Consider the following 18,581-nt stretch of genomic DNA (forward strand, 5'->3'; position numbering starts at 1 on the left):
ACTTCAGCACTAATGTTGATGGGAATATTAAGTACAACTCCAGCATATTTCTTGGAAATGCATTCAAATAAAGTATGCTGTTTTCTAAAAAGCATATAATTCATCCAGTTTGTGGTAAAGCAAAACACTCAAAAATCCAACTAGCTTTTGAGAATATTGGTATATTTCATGATGATACTTTACTGAAGTGCAAGACCTTTGCTTGGTTCTTAAAAAGCATTCTTTGACATCACTAGCCCAACAAAAATCCAGAAACTGCAAACCTAGCTTTCAAATCAGAGTTTGTTTGCTGTTTAGAAAAGTGTAAAAGGGTAGATAAAGTAAATGCTCTTTGGAATTTAATTTTCCTATTAGTTTAACAGTAATTATCATATCACCAATGAAGCTCTATTAAAAAAAACGTTTACCAAGGAAATAAAATTTTAGCTTGTTTCTATGGAACTTTCTTAACACTCCACCTACTTAAATATTTGTTGAGAATCAATAACTATACAACATTATAGCATTTAATTACTTAGCTGTGAAAACACTGAACAAAACCTAGAAGATCTTTTTATATATATATATATATATATAAACAAAGTTTCCATTCAAAGGGCTTTAGTTTGAATCTGTTCTTACAAACATGTAGCCTAAAAGGCATAAGGAAATACGGATTTATACTTGCAAGTAAATGACTCACTTTTAAATAGGATTGGGGGGATTCTCTTTTAACTATAATGTTTAACTATAAAGAGAAGTCCTATGATAATCCATTGTATTTTATAGTGTGAAAGATTTAAAAGGGTAGAGAGTTGAAGATGAGCCAGACACTTCCTTGCACTACATACAGTAAAATGACCCTTCCTGTACTATGATGACCTCTGCTAATCATAGAAGTCAAGTAAGCATGAAGAACAATTTCATTTGAGAATGGGGAGCAAGAAAGACTGTTCCATATTGAAACTCTGCTTCCCATACAAGAATTCTGCTTTAATCACCCACGACCAATACTACTTTCCTCACTTGTCAAGTTCCCAGTAGCTTGGTCTCAGTACTTTTCAATTACGCCAAAGAATTGAATCAGTACGTCTTTAAAACTTAACTATCATTCAGACTAACTGAAGTATTGGATTAAAGCATGCTGATCTCATAGATGCTTGTGATGCAAGATGCTGCTGCAGATAGATTACTAAATATTTAAGACCTCTAAAGATAAACTAGCAGGATTATAAATCACTGAAAAATAAATAGCAAGCAGAATCTCTGCAAATGTCTTCTGGATACTGGCATATATACTTCATTCATTTTCTAATGAGAAATGTGAAAAGTTTTTATTATTAATTGCATACAAATTACCATGATTATTGTAACACAGGAGAAGTATTTATCCATTCACCTCTCAGAGGAACAATGCTGAATAAAGGAATTTATGCATGACACATAACAACAATGCTGAACAAAGGAATTTCTGGATGCCATATAAGATGTTTGGCACTTAGAGAATGGAAGAAAATCAAAAGGAATATCATAAATTTTAATTGTAGGAAATCAAAATAATCTATTTGCTTGCCGAGTTCTCAGTATTGTTTTAGCAGGAACATTACTTTGGAAGTGTAAGCTCTCCTTACCATACATATCTGTATGTGCACACACCCCACCCAACTCCCACAGGTTTGCTGCAAAATTAACCACATTTGAAAATGGCTAATCAGTGATAGAGAACTCTGCAACCACCCTCAGGATGTGCTTTGAGTACTCAAAAGGGAAAAACAAACATGGTTTTATTACTTTTGGATAATAATGATTTTTTACTACTTTTGGAAAATAATGATTTGTATTTATCTAGACAGCTTTCCATATTGCCTTATTGTTTAATCTAGGGCTTTTTTTTTTTTTTTAAAGTGCTTAGCAAGCTGAAGGGCCTACTCACTTCAACTGGAGCTACAAGGGCTCAGCACTTCTTAGAATCAGGCCCTGAAAATGGTCACGTGACGATGTGGAGACATTGTCAAAAACCGCCAGGGTATGTCTACACAGCAACTAGACACCAGCAGCTGGCTGGTGCTAGCTGACTTGGGCTCACGGCACTGTTTTTAGACATCTGGATTCAGGCTGGAGTCATAGCTCTGGAACCTTTCCACCTCGGATGGGCCTAGAGCCCAGGCTCCAGCCCTAGTCTAGACGTCTACACAGCCCCGAACCCCACGAACTCAAGTTAGCTGGCACGGGCCAGTTATGGGTGTCTAGCTGCTATGCAGACATACCCCTAGTGCTAAATGCTCTGCTCTGATATGCAATTGTTTCAAAGTCAATAATACCACCACAATGCAAGGCACCTCCTTTTAATATCAGCATTCATCTTCTGACAACAGAATCAGAGCATTATTTAATTAGATAATGTAACTCCTGGTTTAAGTCTCAGCAAAAGTTTGTTAAACCTAAATATCTTCAGGGTAGTGTGTGTGAAATGCTACAAATTAATCTTGAATGCTTTTTTGCACTTCTCTTTGCTAACAGAAAACACACTGCTCTTCGGTTTTTAAGACCTCACCATTATCATCAACTAAATAGGAGACTTATAATATTCTTACTGACATAAAAGGGTCAGGAGGGAGACGAGGAAGTGAGAATGTTGTTATTAAGGGTATTTCTACTATCTTTCCAGGGAAACATTGTATAAGCATGGAGCAATCATGGTAAATAAAAACAAACAAGGAAAAAATAGCAGACAAGGGAGAAAATCTTTGCTATCACAATAATGTATCTCGCAGAATCAAGTCTCCTAGGAATATCGAGGAATTTAAACAGGCCAGATCTCTCTATTTACACGTTTATTCTTAAATTTTGGCTCTTAAACCAAAGGCCAGAATAAACATCTGAACACTATAGACTCTCACTGTGCTTTCTCTATTTAGCTTCTGGGTCCTGTCCTCCACCTATCTTCTGTCCTCTCTTCACCAGTTCAGTCTCTACCCCTTTCCCATCTTGAACGGACAGTTACCTGGCTCTCTTCCTCTCTCTGCTGCCACCCTCACTCCCTGATGGCAGTGATATTAGCTTCACATTTTTCCCCTGCTGCCGCCTCCAAGCTCCCCCTATTTCTCATCAAACACACATTCCTTCTCCTCCTCCAAAATACTTGCATCAGGTTCTTCTCTTACCCCTGTATTACTGAGGTACATCTCTAGCCCAACTCCTTCTGCTAGGGCTTTGATTCCTGGCACTCTCACTTCTTTCTCCTCCTAATGTCCTACCCTCAACCCTGGGGGACTTCATCCTCCATATTGAGGACTGTGCTGTTGCTTCCTTCTCACTCCTCCTAGCTGAGCCTGCCACCAGGGATCAACTCCCTCATTCAACTCACACCTTTGAGCTTGTCTTCACCAACAATACACAAACAAACAAACACACACCACCCTAGTAGCTCATTCACAATCTTTGTTTCCGCTACCCTCCACATTTTGTTATCAATTGTAATGTTATGCCTAAACTTAGACTATGTTCTTTGTAGGCAGAACATCTTTTAGGAACCATAGAAATATATGAGACAAATTAGAAATGACTATGGATAGAAGAAAAGGAGTACTTGTGGCACCTTAGAGACTAACAAATTTATTTGAGCATAAGCTTTTGTGAGCTACAGCTCGCTTCATCGGAAGCTTATGCTCCAATAAATTGGTTAGTCTCTAAGGTGCCACAAGTACTTGTTTTCTTTTTGCGAATACAGACTCACACGGCTGCTCCTCTGAAACTTATGCATAGAAGCAGTTCAAATGATTATCTGAAGCAGACTAATTAAACAGTTGAATATTGCAGATAGCACACACCAGTTTCTTCGTATACTTTACTTCTATCCAACAAGTTTGATTATTTTACTCAATAAAATAGGACTTTTCATCACAGCCTTAAACATTTGCAAGGCCAGACCAGAAAACTGACATGCATATTTACTGTGAAGCTTTATATTTGTGTCATCAATTAACAACAAAAGCTTGGAATAAAACTAAAATAAAAGCTAATCAAACAAGCTAGCTGCCATAACAGATGGATACTATCTATTTTTTCATATCAAGTGGAAAAGCCAAAACTTCAGCATTTGAGTGTCATGTCTGTGACGATGAAGAAACCAACTTAGAAAGGAAGGACAAGAAATGTCAGAATTACATTAAGAATAGATGTCTGTGGCTGAAAGATTCATATGTGAATTCTGATTGATTCTTTCACACTATGATGGTTAATCCACACAGAAGCTGTCAGCTGATATGTGGTCTGCAAATATGGTTTCATTGTGGCATTGCATGAAAAATAAATAAAGTCAGAGCCCTAACGTTACTTTAGTCTCAAACAAGCGTTACAATATCTACACTGTCTGTACAGAAAGTTGCATAGACAGCCTCTAAGAGATATAAATGAACAATGGCAATACCTTTTCCCCATACTGTTTACAGTGCTGGCTATATTCCTACTGGCAGTAGATTTTCTTCTTGACAGCTTCTTGGTGTTGCTGCTGTCATCAGTGCTGTCGTCCTCTTTCTTTGGTGTGCTACTTCCTTTGCTGTTCAGGTCCTTTAGCACATTATAATTAATTTTACTTGAGATTTTCTTCTGTTCCAACATTTTTTCAATTGCCTCTCCTGCTGTGCTGGCTTGAATTGGCTCCCGCTTTTTTGCGGACTTCTTTGGCTTAATTAAAATATAAAATTAGTGATTTAGATACAATCAAAATAGTTTTAGCAGAACAGAAAGGTGATCTGCAGTGCTGCTGACTCTGGTGTTAGATGACCCAGTAGGCAGCACGGTTCACCTGGGGTCAGTACCAAGCCCATGTCCCAGTATGGTGTTCAGGGTATTGTACTGCTGCAGGTGCCAGGACTGGTACCAGCTGTAAAATGGAGATTCTGGCCATTTGAGGACATTGTAGAGTCCATGTCACTTTTTCCAGAGACAAGGTGTTCGCTTTTGTATCTTTTGCCAAATGCCACCACATGTCATTACAATTGATCTACTAAATTAACCCATTAGTAACATTCTGCGTTGTTGCCAAAGAGAAACATAGCCTCTTTCTCAAATGTCATCTACAGGGGGGCAGGGTTGTTCCAATGAGAGGAGAGGGGCTCCCATAAAATTTTATAAAATTAGCCAAAAAGTAAATATATATTTCTCCCAAAATATTTGTTTAAAACTAGACCCATATTGGGTTACAACTCTCCCTATAGTTAATTTCTGCAAAGTGACGATCAAAATTACCATAGGACTCTTGCTCCATGATTCAGTGAAGAAAGCCAACTGGACTACAGAGTTGGCGATCAGTGGGTAAATGGATTGGCATTAATGCTGGCCTCTGAGCAATTACAGGTTCCAGTTAGATGCTAAGCACTACAGTGATGTTCAGTTGGAGGCACTCTTGTGTGGGTCAAAAAGTTGCAAGTCAAAGTCTTTGACTGACACGGCAACCCAGAACTAGAGGTTGAGATGTTACACTCGAAGATCTTTCTGCCTCTATCTGGCAACTGTTCAGGTGAAGAGAGGTCCCATGTCCCCATTCTAAAAGAGTAGGGAATAACTTTCATGTCTTGCCCAACGCTTTCCTTCTCAGAAAAGTTTAACATCTAAATCAGCAGGTGTATTATTTTTGAATGCATCATAGCTGTTCTATTTACTTTCATGGGTCAAATGCTACCTTGAAAATCCCAGGCACTTTGTTAATCAAGTTCTGGCCTGAAGTTGTCAGCAACAGAAGAGAGTCAGAGAAAAACTCAACCTTATCAGAACAAAAAGGTGGGTGTTTGGGCTGTTTCTGTGCCAGAGGATTATGCACAGTTTTGAAAATGACTAGTGCAATGCCATTTGTATGAATGTAGCCTGAATGAGAAACTCTCAAGCATCAAACAGTCTTTCATTGTCTGGTTTACTTTTCATTGTTTAAGTATCTTGGGGGTGGGGACAATGGGAAACGGTGTCTTTTTCATTGGTGTGTTAAAAAAAGACTAACGGAAAACACACACCAAAAACTAATGTAGATTTTAGCTGCATGGGGAAAATTATGCACAGACTGCCTTGTCACTTGGTCAATTACACAAAATACTAATGCTGTAAATTGTGACTATGTGGCCAATTAGACTGCTTTAAACTGCTAAACTCAGAGAGGACAAGCCACTTGTTAACATAAATGTCACATGCTTTATGAAAGGTAGAACAATGACATTCCTTCAAGTTGCTGTAATGGAGATTTGTTCACCTCTTCTTCCAGAAACCATTACTGCAACAATATACAAAAGTGCTGCAGTTGTAGCAAACTCAGAACAAATACAACATGAATGCCTTTTCAAAAAATCAGGAACATTTTAAGAATAGTTTTTAAACAAAGTAATCACCAACGATAGCAATCATAAATGCAACTGACCATTCCATGCAAGAAAAATGGCCACAACTGCAATGCACACAAGTTCCCTACCTAAGAGAGTTCAGGGGGACTGTAAAGTAGAGTATTGGGCTAGAGAAGCAAACAATACTCAGGCAGGAAAACGTTACAGTCACCATCTGAAAAGCAGTGCTGCAGCACAGTTTCATTAACATTTAGGGGTATGAGAAAAAGCTGAACTGAATTATTGCTTGGATTGCCCTCAGCATCTTCTAAACCACTGTAAGAGGAGTTTCCAGTAAATTTGCAAATGGACACTGTTAAGCACAAGCGGAATATTTAAGTTGTATACCTTGTGTTCCTTATAAATCCCAAGCTCCTTCTCTTTTGCTATTCTTGCTTCTTTCTCTGAAAGATGACAAAAAGATAGCCAGTAGGAAGGACAGGTATCAGATTGCTTTTTGAGACATGTGACCAGAGAGAGCATTTCAGTTATTATGCTTCTTACCCTTTTGTTCCTTTAAATAATCCGCATTTTCTTTCATCCACAGTTCTGCTTTTATTTGAGCTTCCGTTTCATCAAGTATATACTAAAAACAAAATAAAGTTCATTTCTTTTCAGTTACTAACCTGAAAATTGTAGGCAAAAATATAGTAAAAAAAAAAAATACAGGTAAGAGCAATTCACATTCACCTTATTTTTAGAACTAGATTAATGAAGGAAAGTTTGTTCAAGGGGCAATAATGGGATAGTAAAGAAAGAAGCGACAAACACTAGCTAGCACAGTAAGTTAGTATTTTAGTCCTTCCACTTCGGAGATCTGAGTTCATCCAAATTATATTTTCAGTTCTACTCATTCAGTTTAGCTCAAGTCTCTGGAGTTGTGTAGGGCAGGGGGACAGACCAGAATGTGGTCCAGAAACTGCAATATTAAAGTGGCATTATGAATCTCATCCTAGCTTTCGGTTATACAGATTACAATGCCAATCCAATATTAGGTTCAGCACAACTAGTCTTTGTGTAACACTGGTTCCTGATTGCAGGTTGGGAATGAGGAACATTAGCAGAGCTCTGAGGAGAAACTGCAAACCATTACCAATCATCTGTTTAAGAACATTTTTTAAAAAAGTATTTTGTGGATTCATTAAAACAGTAGAGCCAAGCATTGTAAGTTATTAGCACTTAAAACTAATAACAAACAGCTTGATTCTCTAGCATTTTATGTCTTTTACCATTTCAGATTTTCTTCAAAATAAAATATACACTCAAGTAGTTTATGAGAAAAATAATTCAACTTTAATGAAACTGATGCAAGGAGTCGTCTTTCACATTGGGACAAACTTGGAAAAAAAAACATTTGTTCTAATACCAGTTTACCTAGCCAATATTTTCTCTGTTTCATTTGTGTGTATTAAATTTGGGTCATAATAATGAACACACACTCACTCATAGCTGAACTATTCACCCCGCTTGCATCAGAGTTATGGCTTCACTGCATAGTCTAGCAGGAAGAGAAGATGGGTTTGTTCCTTCCCAGCTTCTGTTTAAATTATGGATCTATTCTGATGAGTAACTGAAATGGGCATGGAAGGGTTTTGTATTTACGGTTTCTGTTACTTCCATAGCACATTCACTCCTCTCCATATTCTTCCTAACTGCCTGCTTGGGAGACTCAGCCTGGGTGCTGAAAGTCAAGCGGGGCTCTTTCCTGATCATCCATCACCAAAAATAAAGATTCTAAAGATCAGATTATATTCTCAGCTACATGTATGCAACCCCATTGTTTTCAGTTATTTCAGGACACGAAGAGGAATTTATAGCACTGGGTTTTTGGTTTTTTTTTTTTAAACTGCAACTTTTATTTGTAAGCTTAGTATGGTCTAGTGGAGAGGGCACCAGCCTGGGAGTCAGGAGACCTGGATTCAGGCACCGACCTGCTGTGTGACCTTGAGCACGTCACTTCAGTGCTTTTGTTTCCCTTTCAGCCACCATTTGTGTATCTTGTATGTTTAAGCTGTGAGGCCAGAACTCTTTCACTGTTTGTACAGCACCTTACACAAGGGCATCCCTACCCTGGGCCTAAAGCTGGGAGAAAATTTTTGGCCCAAACTTTTGCCGTCTCTCCCCTGTCCCAAAAAACGCAGATTTGGGTCACCTGAAACATTTCATGAATTCATGTCGATACTGGCAAAGTGTTTTAGTGAAAATGAATATCAAAACAGCTCCTTTTTCACATTATCAAAATGGACCATTTTGGTTTTTCAGGCAAGATTCACAAGGCGAGTTAGGCACCATTCACAAAACTGAGGAGGTGGTCATGCCCAATAGCCCAGAGGTTAGAGCACTCATCTGGGATGGGGGAGACCCATTTTGAATTCCTGCTCTGGAGTAGGAATTTGAACCCAGGCCTCCCTACTCCCAGGTGAGTGCCCTCACTACCATGTTACTAACAATTGTGGGATGGGGCTCACAATCTTTCCTGCTGAAGCTGTTTCACTTTGTATGAAATATTTGACTTGTCTGGGCCAGAGAGCGTGCGAGAGACTCTATAGCTCAGTAACCAGGGCACTCTCCTGGGAGAGGAGAGATCTAGGTACAAGGCCCTGCCCCAATGAATATTTAATTGTTTATACAAAGTGGAACAGCTCCAACAGGAGAGACTGAAAGACCCCCAACCCAGAATACACTATATCTTTGCAGCAGACCTAGGTTTGAATACCCACTCGGGAGCAGAGACTGGAACCCAGGTCTCTTGACCCTCATGTAGACACCCTACTCACTGGGCTACTGGCTTTAAAAGGGGTGGCGGTACCACAACCCCTCCTCTACTTCATTTCCTTTGCTTTTATTTTTAAAATGTTTACAATGCCAAAAATCAAAACAAAATGTTTCGGTTGATCCAAAACAAAATATTTCTGAATGTTGTGACTAGTCACAAATTTTTTAAAAATTGGCTTCACTTTAACCCAAAACAAAGTTTCCCCCCCCCCAGTTTTCTGGAACTAACAGCTAACCAAAAAATCAGTTATTCACCCAGCTCTGCTACACTTTACTGTCATACAGGCAAATAAAATAAGCCGAGTAAGGGTTATGGAAATCATTGAGAGCCCAGAACACCATTTTACAGTCTCTTTCCAGGATAGCACCACACCTTGAACATATCTTCAGCGAGTAACTACGTGATGCATTTAATACTAAATAAAACTTAAGGTCCTTCCTCTCTAAAATAAAATACATTTCCAATAACAATTACTCCAACATGATGAGAAATGGCAGCAGTAACAACATACTACGATTTTGTAATATCTTACAGGGAATGAGCTAGAGTGTAACAGATTGGCCACATGCATTAGTTTTGGTACCAGATTCCCATAATCATGGGCATTAACTCCTGACCGTCTATATGCATTATAACCAAATTCCATCAAAGTGGGAGGTTGGGGCACGGGAAGATAAACCACATAAGAAAATATTTTTCTTCTAAGATGAGACTGTAGATAGATAGAATAAAAATCTCTCTTACCCTATCTATTTCAGTGTCATCAATTCCACTAAGATCTAGTTCACCATCTCCTGTATTTTCACCTAAATAAAAGCAATATAAATTTTAGTTAAGATGCATATTCATTGAACGTCCACTCCAATTCAAGTTCTGCTTTTAATTGTATCAGAAGTATAGTATTGGTTATAATTGGTTTGTTAACAAATAATCACCTTTCAGAGGATTACACCCCGCCTCCTTTACAGAAGAGATGTACCACACTTTCCTATTGTTTTCATTGTGTGTGCGCACAAATTGTCACCACAGTTAATGAATTCTGACTATGCGCTCCAATCTAGCCCTTTCTCTACTAATTGCTTCACAGAGAAGAGCTAAAAATATTACAGTAATTTTCAGTAGACTTTTTTTAAAAAATTTGCAGCAGCAACAGATGTTTGCTATTAAGTTGATGAAATCACTGGAGTCAGATGATTTGATTTTTCTCTTGTCATCACAGGAATTTCTCCATCACAGTCAAATGGGCCATGAATCCTCTGCAAGTTATGATTAAGAAAATATTTTCTGTTATCAAAGAGGCAACGTGGTCTAGTGAATAGGGCACCAGGCTGGGAGCCACACTAGGGTTTTATTCCTGGCACTAACTCACCCACCATATAACCTTGTGTGTGACATGTAAACTTAGGTGCATTAGTTTTCCCATCTGTTAAATGGGGATTATAAAGTTTACCCACCTTTGGAAAGCACTTTGAGATCTATGAATAGAAAGAACTAATTAAGTGCCAATATTATCAGGTCTCCACTATAGAGCATGCACTACAAATTTATTTGTACTTTTGCTTAGGCTCTTATTTTTATTGACATCTTTTGAAAACATAACCACACTTTTATTATATCCATTAACCAGAACAACTAGACAAAACAGATTCCTAAACTAGGAATGACAGAATTTGCAGGGGCAGATCATTATAAAACACTCTGCAGAGAAAAAGTGGAATGTTATGTGCTCAAGGATTATGCTGGAGAAGGAAGATCATCCCCCCAAGTTTAATCAACTATGGGCAACTGATTATTTGACTAGTTTCCAATGTACTGTGTGGAAAATCAGACAGACAGTTTTATCATTCTGAGAGACAGCTTGCAGCAGCAAAATATAAAACAAAATGTTGAGGGCCAGTGTGGTCAAACACTTGAGTTTGACTCCCTAGACTGATCTCGAACTCCCAGACCTCCGGGTATTGAGAAGTGTAGAGAATGAACATCAGTACTAGACGGAAGGGTGGCTGATGGGTTTTGATGAAAGTTCCAGGCAGTTCTCTTTGATGAGATGGTAGGTTATCACAATACAGGGCCTTGAGAGTTGTGGGGAACGAAACAGTTAAAACAAACAAGGGTAGGAATCATCAGTGTTCCAGAAAGAGACAAAGAATCCCCTGAATAGAAAAAAAAAAAAAAAAAAAAAACTAAACTGGCCACTTGTACTACATGAAATCAGTGACAGGAGCCCAAAGCAAATGGACAATTGTAAATTGATGAAGGGTGAGGTTTTCAAATTGGTATATGGAAGCCGCATGCCCAACTCCCATAGACTTTCAAAATGAGTTGGGCCCTTAACACTTTTATGCTTATTTGAAAATACTACCCTAAATAACCAAAATCAGGTGTTTCCTCCTTCATTTAAACCCTATATGAAGAGAGTTTTTCCCTCAATTAATAATAGTGATTTGGAAATTGTTGCCATCCCAAGCAATCTCATAACTTTGTGCTCTAACTTTCTTCTGAGACAGCCTCATAAATGAAAACTTTATGCTGCAGATGTTATGTAAATACAATGACTGGAAATGCCTCAAAAAAGGTTTCTTGCCACTATAATGTTGTGGCTTTGAACTTTATGATAAATTCAGCAAATGCTGCAAAGGTCATAGGTCTCAACATGTGAAAGTTTGACACCACAGCTTTAAAAATATTTAAAAACAATATTTTAAATTATTCCATACTAACATGTATAAACCTGCTTTTCGCCAGTTCACTGCATCATAGTACAAGAGTGAAATTTCAGCTGCAGAATCACAGAAACGTACGGTTGGAAGGGATGTTAAAAGATTATCTAGTCCAGCCCCCTGCACTGAGGCAGGATCACCTAAACCTAGACAATCCTTGACAGCTGTTTGTCTAAGCTGTTCTCAGAAATCTCCAATGATGGGCCAGTCTCCTTGGGAAGCCTATTCCAGAGCTTAACTACCCACAGAGTTAGGAAGTTTTTCTTAACCTCTATCCTAAATCTCCCTTGCTACAGATTAAGCCCATCACTTGTTGTCCTACCTTCAGTGGAAAACAATTGATCCAAGTCATCTTTATAATGGTCCTTAACATATTTGAAGACTTCACAAGTTCCCCCCTCAGTCTTCTTTTCTCAAGACTAAACATGCCCAGTTTTTTTAACCTTTCCTCATAGGTCAGGTTTTCTAAACTTTGTATCGTTGTTCTCTCCTCTGGACTCTCTCCCCAATGTGTTCACATCTTTCTTAAAGATGTCCTAGAACTAAACAGAGTACTCCAGCTGAGGCCTCACCAGTGCCAAGCAGGGGGGAACAATTACCTCCCATGTCTTACATACCACACTCCTGGTAATACACCCCAGAATGATATTTGCCTTTTTTGCAAATGCATCAAATTGTTGATTTATATTCAAATTGTGATCCACTATAACCCCCAGATTCTCTTCAGCAGTACTATCACCTAGCCAGTTATTCCTCATTTTGTAGTTGTGCATTTGATTTTTCCTTCCTAAGTGAAGTACTTTGCATTTGTCTTTATTGAATTTCATCTTGCTGAATTCAGACCAATTCTCTTATTTGTCAAGGTCATTTTGAATTCTAATCGTGTCCTCCAAAGTGCTTGAAACTCCTCCCAGCTTGGTACTATCTGCAGATTTTACAAGCACACTGTCCACTCCATTATCTAAATCATGAAGGAAAACATTGAACAGTGCCGCATCCAAGACTAACCCACTATGTACTGATGCCAGTAGATATGCTCCCCAGTTTGACAGCAAATCACTGATAGCTACTCTAAGTATAGTCTTTCAACTAGTTGTGCACCCACTTTCCAGTAATTTCATCTAGACCACATTTCCCTAATTTGCTTATGAGAATGTCATGTGGGACTGTGTCAAAAGCCTTCCTCAAGATGTATCATGTCTATAGCTTCCCCCTCAACCACTAAGCCAGCTACCCTGTAAAAGAAGGAAATTAGGTTGCTTTGGTATAATTTGCTCTTGACAAATCCATGCAAGCTATTCCTTATAACCCTATTCTCCATCAGGTACTTATAAAATATGTAAGTTTGTTCCAATATCTTTCCAGGCAGCAAAATTAGGCCGACTGGTCTATAATTCCCTGGGCCCTCGTTGTTCCCATTTTTAAAGATAGGTAATATGGTTGTTCTTCTCCAGTCCTCTAGGACCTCACCATCCTCCATGAATTCTTGAAGATAATTACTAACAGTTCTGACATTCCTTCAGCTTGTTTCTTAAGTACTACAGGATTAATTTCCTAACCGAATACATCTAACTTATCTAAATATTTTAACCTATTATTTCTCTATTTTGGCTTGCATTCCTTCCCCCTTGTTGTTAATATTAATTGTGCTAAGAATGTGGTCATAAGTCATCTTTTTAGAGAATACTGAAGCAAAATAAGCATTAAATGCCTTAGTTTTCTTGACATCATCTATTATTAGCTCTTCTTCCCCCCTAAGTAAAGGGCCTAGACTTTTCTTTGACTTTCTCTTGCTCCTTATGTATTTATAGCTATCTTGCCTACAAATGTCACTAAACTCCTTATTCACAATAATGTAGGCCCAATTCTGCTCTCAGAGCAATTCCTTTGCAAGTCAGTAGGAGTTTGATCCATCAAGAGCAAAATCTACTATAATGTCTGAGCCACATCACTTCGTTAACCATACTGGGCACTCCCTCAAAATTTATCAACTTTTTATCCCTACTCCCCAATATGATATCAAAGGGTAGGGAGGACAGCAATACAGAACCATCCAACAATAACCAGAAAATAAAATTTTTCTGTTGCAACCTCTTCACAATATTCATGACGCTGGTATAAACTAATGTAACAACATTAACTGGGATGACGATAAGTGAGTAGTTACTGTACTCCATCTTCCCAAGAGGCAGCAGCTATGTCAATGAGAGAAGCCCTCCCATTGACATAGTTCTGCCTGAGACTTGGTCTACACTCCAGACTTATGTCAGTATAACTACGTCGCTCAGGGGTGTGGAAAATCCACATTCCTGAGCAACGCAGTTATACGGACCAAATCCCTGGTTTAGACCACTCTATGTCAACAGGGGGGCTTCTCCCGTCGATATAGCCTCTTGGGGAAGCGGAGTACCTATGCCGGTGGGAGACGCTCTCCTGTCAGCATAGACAGCATCTTCACTAAGCTTTACAGCGGCACACTGGATTGGTGCCGCTGCAGCACTGTATGTGTAGACGAGCCCTTAGAAATGTGGTAAGTCACCACACAGTTGGTGTCCATTTCCTTACAGAATCCTAATTTGCCAGACTGAGAATGATAAAATTTCAGGCACTAGGTACAAATTCATGTTGTCGTTTTCAATATAAACTTGTTACAGAAGTAGATGCCAGTTGTTTTCATTCGTTCAATTAGTGACAGCGACAGAAAACTCATTTGACAACTGGTAAATTGCAGAGAAGACTCTGGAAGCAAGTTATCTACAAGAAGCATTACTTTATGCTGTGTAACAGCAGTACAGGGAATAAATGGAGGATACCCTCTCTGCCTACCAATAGTCCCTCTCCTGCCAATTTGGTAGGCATTCATTAAATGCAAAGAATTATTCAGAATAGGAGGCACATTCAAATTCCTAGCTTTACATTCTCCTTAAATAAAGTCTTTTGTTACAAAATACCATTATTAATCGTAACTTCAAAACAGAGAATAGCTATTCTGCTACAAAAATTCCATCGCAATCCCCTAAACACCAGTAGATCCTAAAAGCTGTAAACAGGCGGAGGGATAGCTCAGTGGTTTGAGCATTGCCCTGCTAAACCCAGGGTTGTGAGTTCAATCCTTGAGGGGGGCCATTTAGGGAACTGGGGCAAAAATTGGAGATTGGTCCTGCTCTGAGCAGGGGGTTGGACAAGATGACCTCCTGAGGTCCCTTCCAACCCTGATATTCTATGATTCATCTGTTGTGTGTTATGCTGCTTGCTCTAGGGCACAGAAACTTGTTTGCCCCTTCCCCCTTTTTTTAAATGTCAGGAAAGATTTTTCTCCAATGCTGAACTACTCAAAACGAACCTCTACATGATAATTTTCTCCTTTAATAAAAATAGTTGAAATAATTTTTTTTTTTTTTTGGTAACGACAGATGTGAGCAACATCTGGTCCCAGATCTTCAGAAGTGAGTTAAAAGCAATGATGTGATTTGATCTGGTTCTTACAAGTTTGAGAATTCTTCTTTTAAGGGAAAACACTGCAGGGTACAGATAAAAACAGAGTTCTAAGTTTAAAAAAACCAGTTTATTATTTTTTAAGCTACAGAAAGTCTGTATTTACAGTAAACAGGAAAACAGCACAAGCAGAACTCTTCCTCTCCCTGCCTAATGTCTAGTGCAACCAGAAGGGAGATCACCACTTCCACAGCTTTCAATCATGGCTCTGAATCAATTACTGTTCTGAAACTTGAAACTGACAGTTACCCACCCAGTTCCCAGAACATAAAGTTTTGTCAACAGCCTTTATGGTCCCTCCAACCTACTTTGACAGACATGAGGGTTATAAATATAGACATACTGGATTATGTTTGTAAATCTTTAGGATTATTTACCGTTACCCACAAATAATAAATGCACAACAAACCACTTACTAAAAAAGTCATACAGCACCTTCATAGGTGATTTTTTATTAGCCAAGAATACAGTTATTGGATATACAAAAAACTACAGTAAAAAGACAAAGGTTAAGAGCATTTTTTCCTCTTTCTAGTATAGGAGGAAAACAATTTATTGCACGGTCCAGATAAGAGGATTTCCTTACTGACAACAATGAAGACTGAGTGGTTCTCAGGAAATCCTCTGAGGCTTCTAGAGTGGAAGGCAACTTGATTCTCTTGTACTATACTGTAAAATACATCCTCAGTCACGTGGCTTTATAGTAGTCATAGAATTAAAGCACTTTAGCACAAAAAACTTAATTCATGCAACATTGCATTAGTGATCAGGCTCTCAATGCATTAGAAATACTTTATGTATAATAGGACAAAAACAACATGCTTACTCACAACAGGCATTTTCATGAAAACTAGATAAATACCAAACAAAGTAATTGGAGAACAAACACCAACATAAACTGAAATATCGGATAGAGGGATCAAACATCACAGTAGCAAGTAAAGCACCCTGCAAGAGAACCAAAGAACCCATCAGCATCGGAAGGCTTGTGGCCAAACGGGGTAGTGATGCTAAGGCAACTTCTAGAGCTTTAAAGAGCCACTGGCGAGAGAATAGCTTAGAGCAGGGATGACAACTGATGAATCTGGAAGGAAAGGGGGAAAGAAAACGGGAACCGATGAATTGCTGTGAAAAAGACTGGATTAATTGATGTGGGATGAGAAGCAATTTGGAGGGGAAGGGAATTTATGATGGGGGCTAGGGGAAGAGACGGATGATGGAGGGTGGGTGAATAGAACCGTGATTAAGCTTGTGGGTTGAACAGTGCATGGACGACAGAGTGGGTGTAGCTACCTGGTTTGGAACAGAAAGCTATGAAGTACAAGAGTAAGTATGGTGTAAAGAGTGCATATGAGAAAATCCTAGGGTAGGGACATGTGAGAATAAGCCCAAATCAAAACAAGGTATGTGCACGCAGTCTGACTGGACGAGAAGGAGCATGTTGCTGTTTATGGTAAAGTTGGGCTAGCTGATTTTTAACGGGCTGACAACTTTTCTTGATAATTTTGCAAGGCAGATTTGCACTGTCAATGATTTCACTGCTGATCATTTTAAACGAATGTGCTTCTCCCACAGTCCCAATCCACTTCCCACATGTCTCTGGTAGCCAGACAGGCCCAACTGTCCCCTAGCCAGTTGCCAAAACCTCCATCTTCTCCCAGTCAATTTAAACAAAGCTATTTATTGTCAACACAAAAGTCTGTCACAAATTGGAATGCAGAAATGCAGGAATAGAGCAAAACAAACGTCACAAGAAATATATTACTGATTTTGTTTCCAGATTTTAAATGAAACTGTTTATTTTTGACTATGCCTCGAACTACATAAAAAATTTCAGTCTACTGCAGCTGAGTGCCAAATTTAGGCCCAACTGGCCACAAACTACATGAGGCCATGCAAACAATTTAAACATAAATTACACGTGTAACTTACTGATGCCTAATCAGAGCTAAGGAGTCCTGTTCACTGAGACTTCAGCCTCACAGCTGTCCAAGGGAAAGAAAACATACACACCACCACACCACAAATGGCATGCCACCTCCTCACAGGACCATTCCTGCTAACTATAGATGGCAGAATATAGCACAAATACAGGGTCACCATCTTGCAGAATGTTCTCACTAGTGCAAGGAGAGCAAACTTTAACAACTCTTACTATGAAATATCTCAGACCAAACACCTTACATTTGGACTGAAAAGAGAAGTCTCTGGAAAATGCCTTAAATGGGGCATTTTAAATTTAAAAAAAGGTCTAGTCTAACAAACTGGAGCACCCTCCACCTTCTAGAAGAGGAGAACAACTGAGCAGGGTAAGCCTGCCAGACCTCTCTCTACAAAGGAGCGAGATCACAAGAGTTTTGCTTTCTTTCCATCTCAATATCCTGGTAGGTGTCACACACTGAGGGTGTAGCTGGTGTGACCTTGTGGTTGGAACAAGAGGCTGACCTACTAGTCAGAGCAGAATCACAGAGCAAAACCAGAGGCATGGTTCAGAGACACGCCAATGATCGGAGCCAAGAGTCAGGAACCAGAACAGAACCAACGGGCAGAACCGGAGTCCTTGGGCAAGAGACAAGCCAGTGGTCAGAGCATGAGTTCTGAAGAATGGCATACAAGAATGTTGGAAAATGAGCCTTATCGGTTGGTTTGCATCCACTTTTTTAGACTCACCTTACTGTCATGTTACAGTACATTTGGTGTGGTTTAGTTTCTCTTAATAAACTGAGCTGTTCAGAATTCCGAATTAACCGCATGCTTGCAGAATTACAAATACATTTTTAAAATCAAGTATCTGAAAATCAATTCCTCACACAAAACATTCAAGTTCCGGGTAGCGTGCTGCTTCCGCAACAGTTGATTGACATCTCTGACTACTGCATTAGGCACTTTCACATGGTGGTCACATATAAATTCTCCCATTGAGAGACTATGATTTTAAAAGTACATATTTAACAGTATTTCTGTGAAGTAATGGGTAAGTGGAAATGCTTTACCTGCATTTAGTCTTCTCTATTGAAGTTTTTAGTAAAGTAAACATTTACCCTGTCCTAAGGGTGCTTGCATCTGTAGACCATAACAATTGTATTTTGTGAATAAGTTACAAGCGGCTGAAAAAAGCATTATTTGGACTGCCTCTGCCCATGCAAAAAAAAACCTATTTATGTTGTTTTGATTCACAGTTGTTAGGGAATCTAGTCAAAATGCAATTTTATGTATCAGATTAAAAGCTTGGGGCCCAATTCT

At 38.9% G+C, this 18,581-nt stretch overlaps 2 protein-coding genes across 8 annotated transcripts in view; both read right to left on the bottom strand.

The window, feature by feature from the left end:
* The window catches only part of BRF1 (BRF1 general transcription factor IIIB subunit), a 230,619-nt gene that overhangs the window by 52,881 nt on the left and 159,157 nt on the right, over positions 1–18,581 (bottom strand). For all 7 annotated transcript variants that reach the window (XR_013346443.1, XM_077819492.1, XM_077819489.1 and 4 more), the window contains 4 exons: positions 9,868–9,929; positions 6,852–6,933; positions 6,696–6,751; positions 4,409–4,665 (listed from right to left, as the gene is read on the bottom strand). Coding sequence is in view for 6 of the 7 variants with exons in the window: in XM_077819492.1 (XP_077675618.1) it covers positions 4,409–4,665; positions 6,696–6,751; positions 6,852–6,933; positions 9,868–9,929 (457 nt within the window). In the remaining variant the exon portion in view is untranslated. The remainder of the gene's footprint in view (positions 1–4,408; positions 4,666–6,695; positions 6,752–6,851; positions 6,934–9,867; positions 9,930–18,581) is intronic.
* ZBTB1 (zinc finger and BTB domain containing 1) overlaps positions 1–18,581 on the bottom strand; it is a 300,777-nt gene that overhangs the window by 5,622 nt on the left and 276,574 nt on the right. The window lies entirely within an intron of this gene.

Source organism: Eretmochelys imbricata, chromosome 6, assembly GCF_965152235.1.
Source record: "Eretmochelys imbricata isolate rEreImb1 chromosome 6, rEreImb1.hap1, whole genome shotgun sequence".
Classification (NCBI taxonomy): domain Eukaryota; kingdom Metazoa; phylum Chordata; order Testudines; family Cheloniidae; genus Eretmochelys; species Eretmochelys imbricata.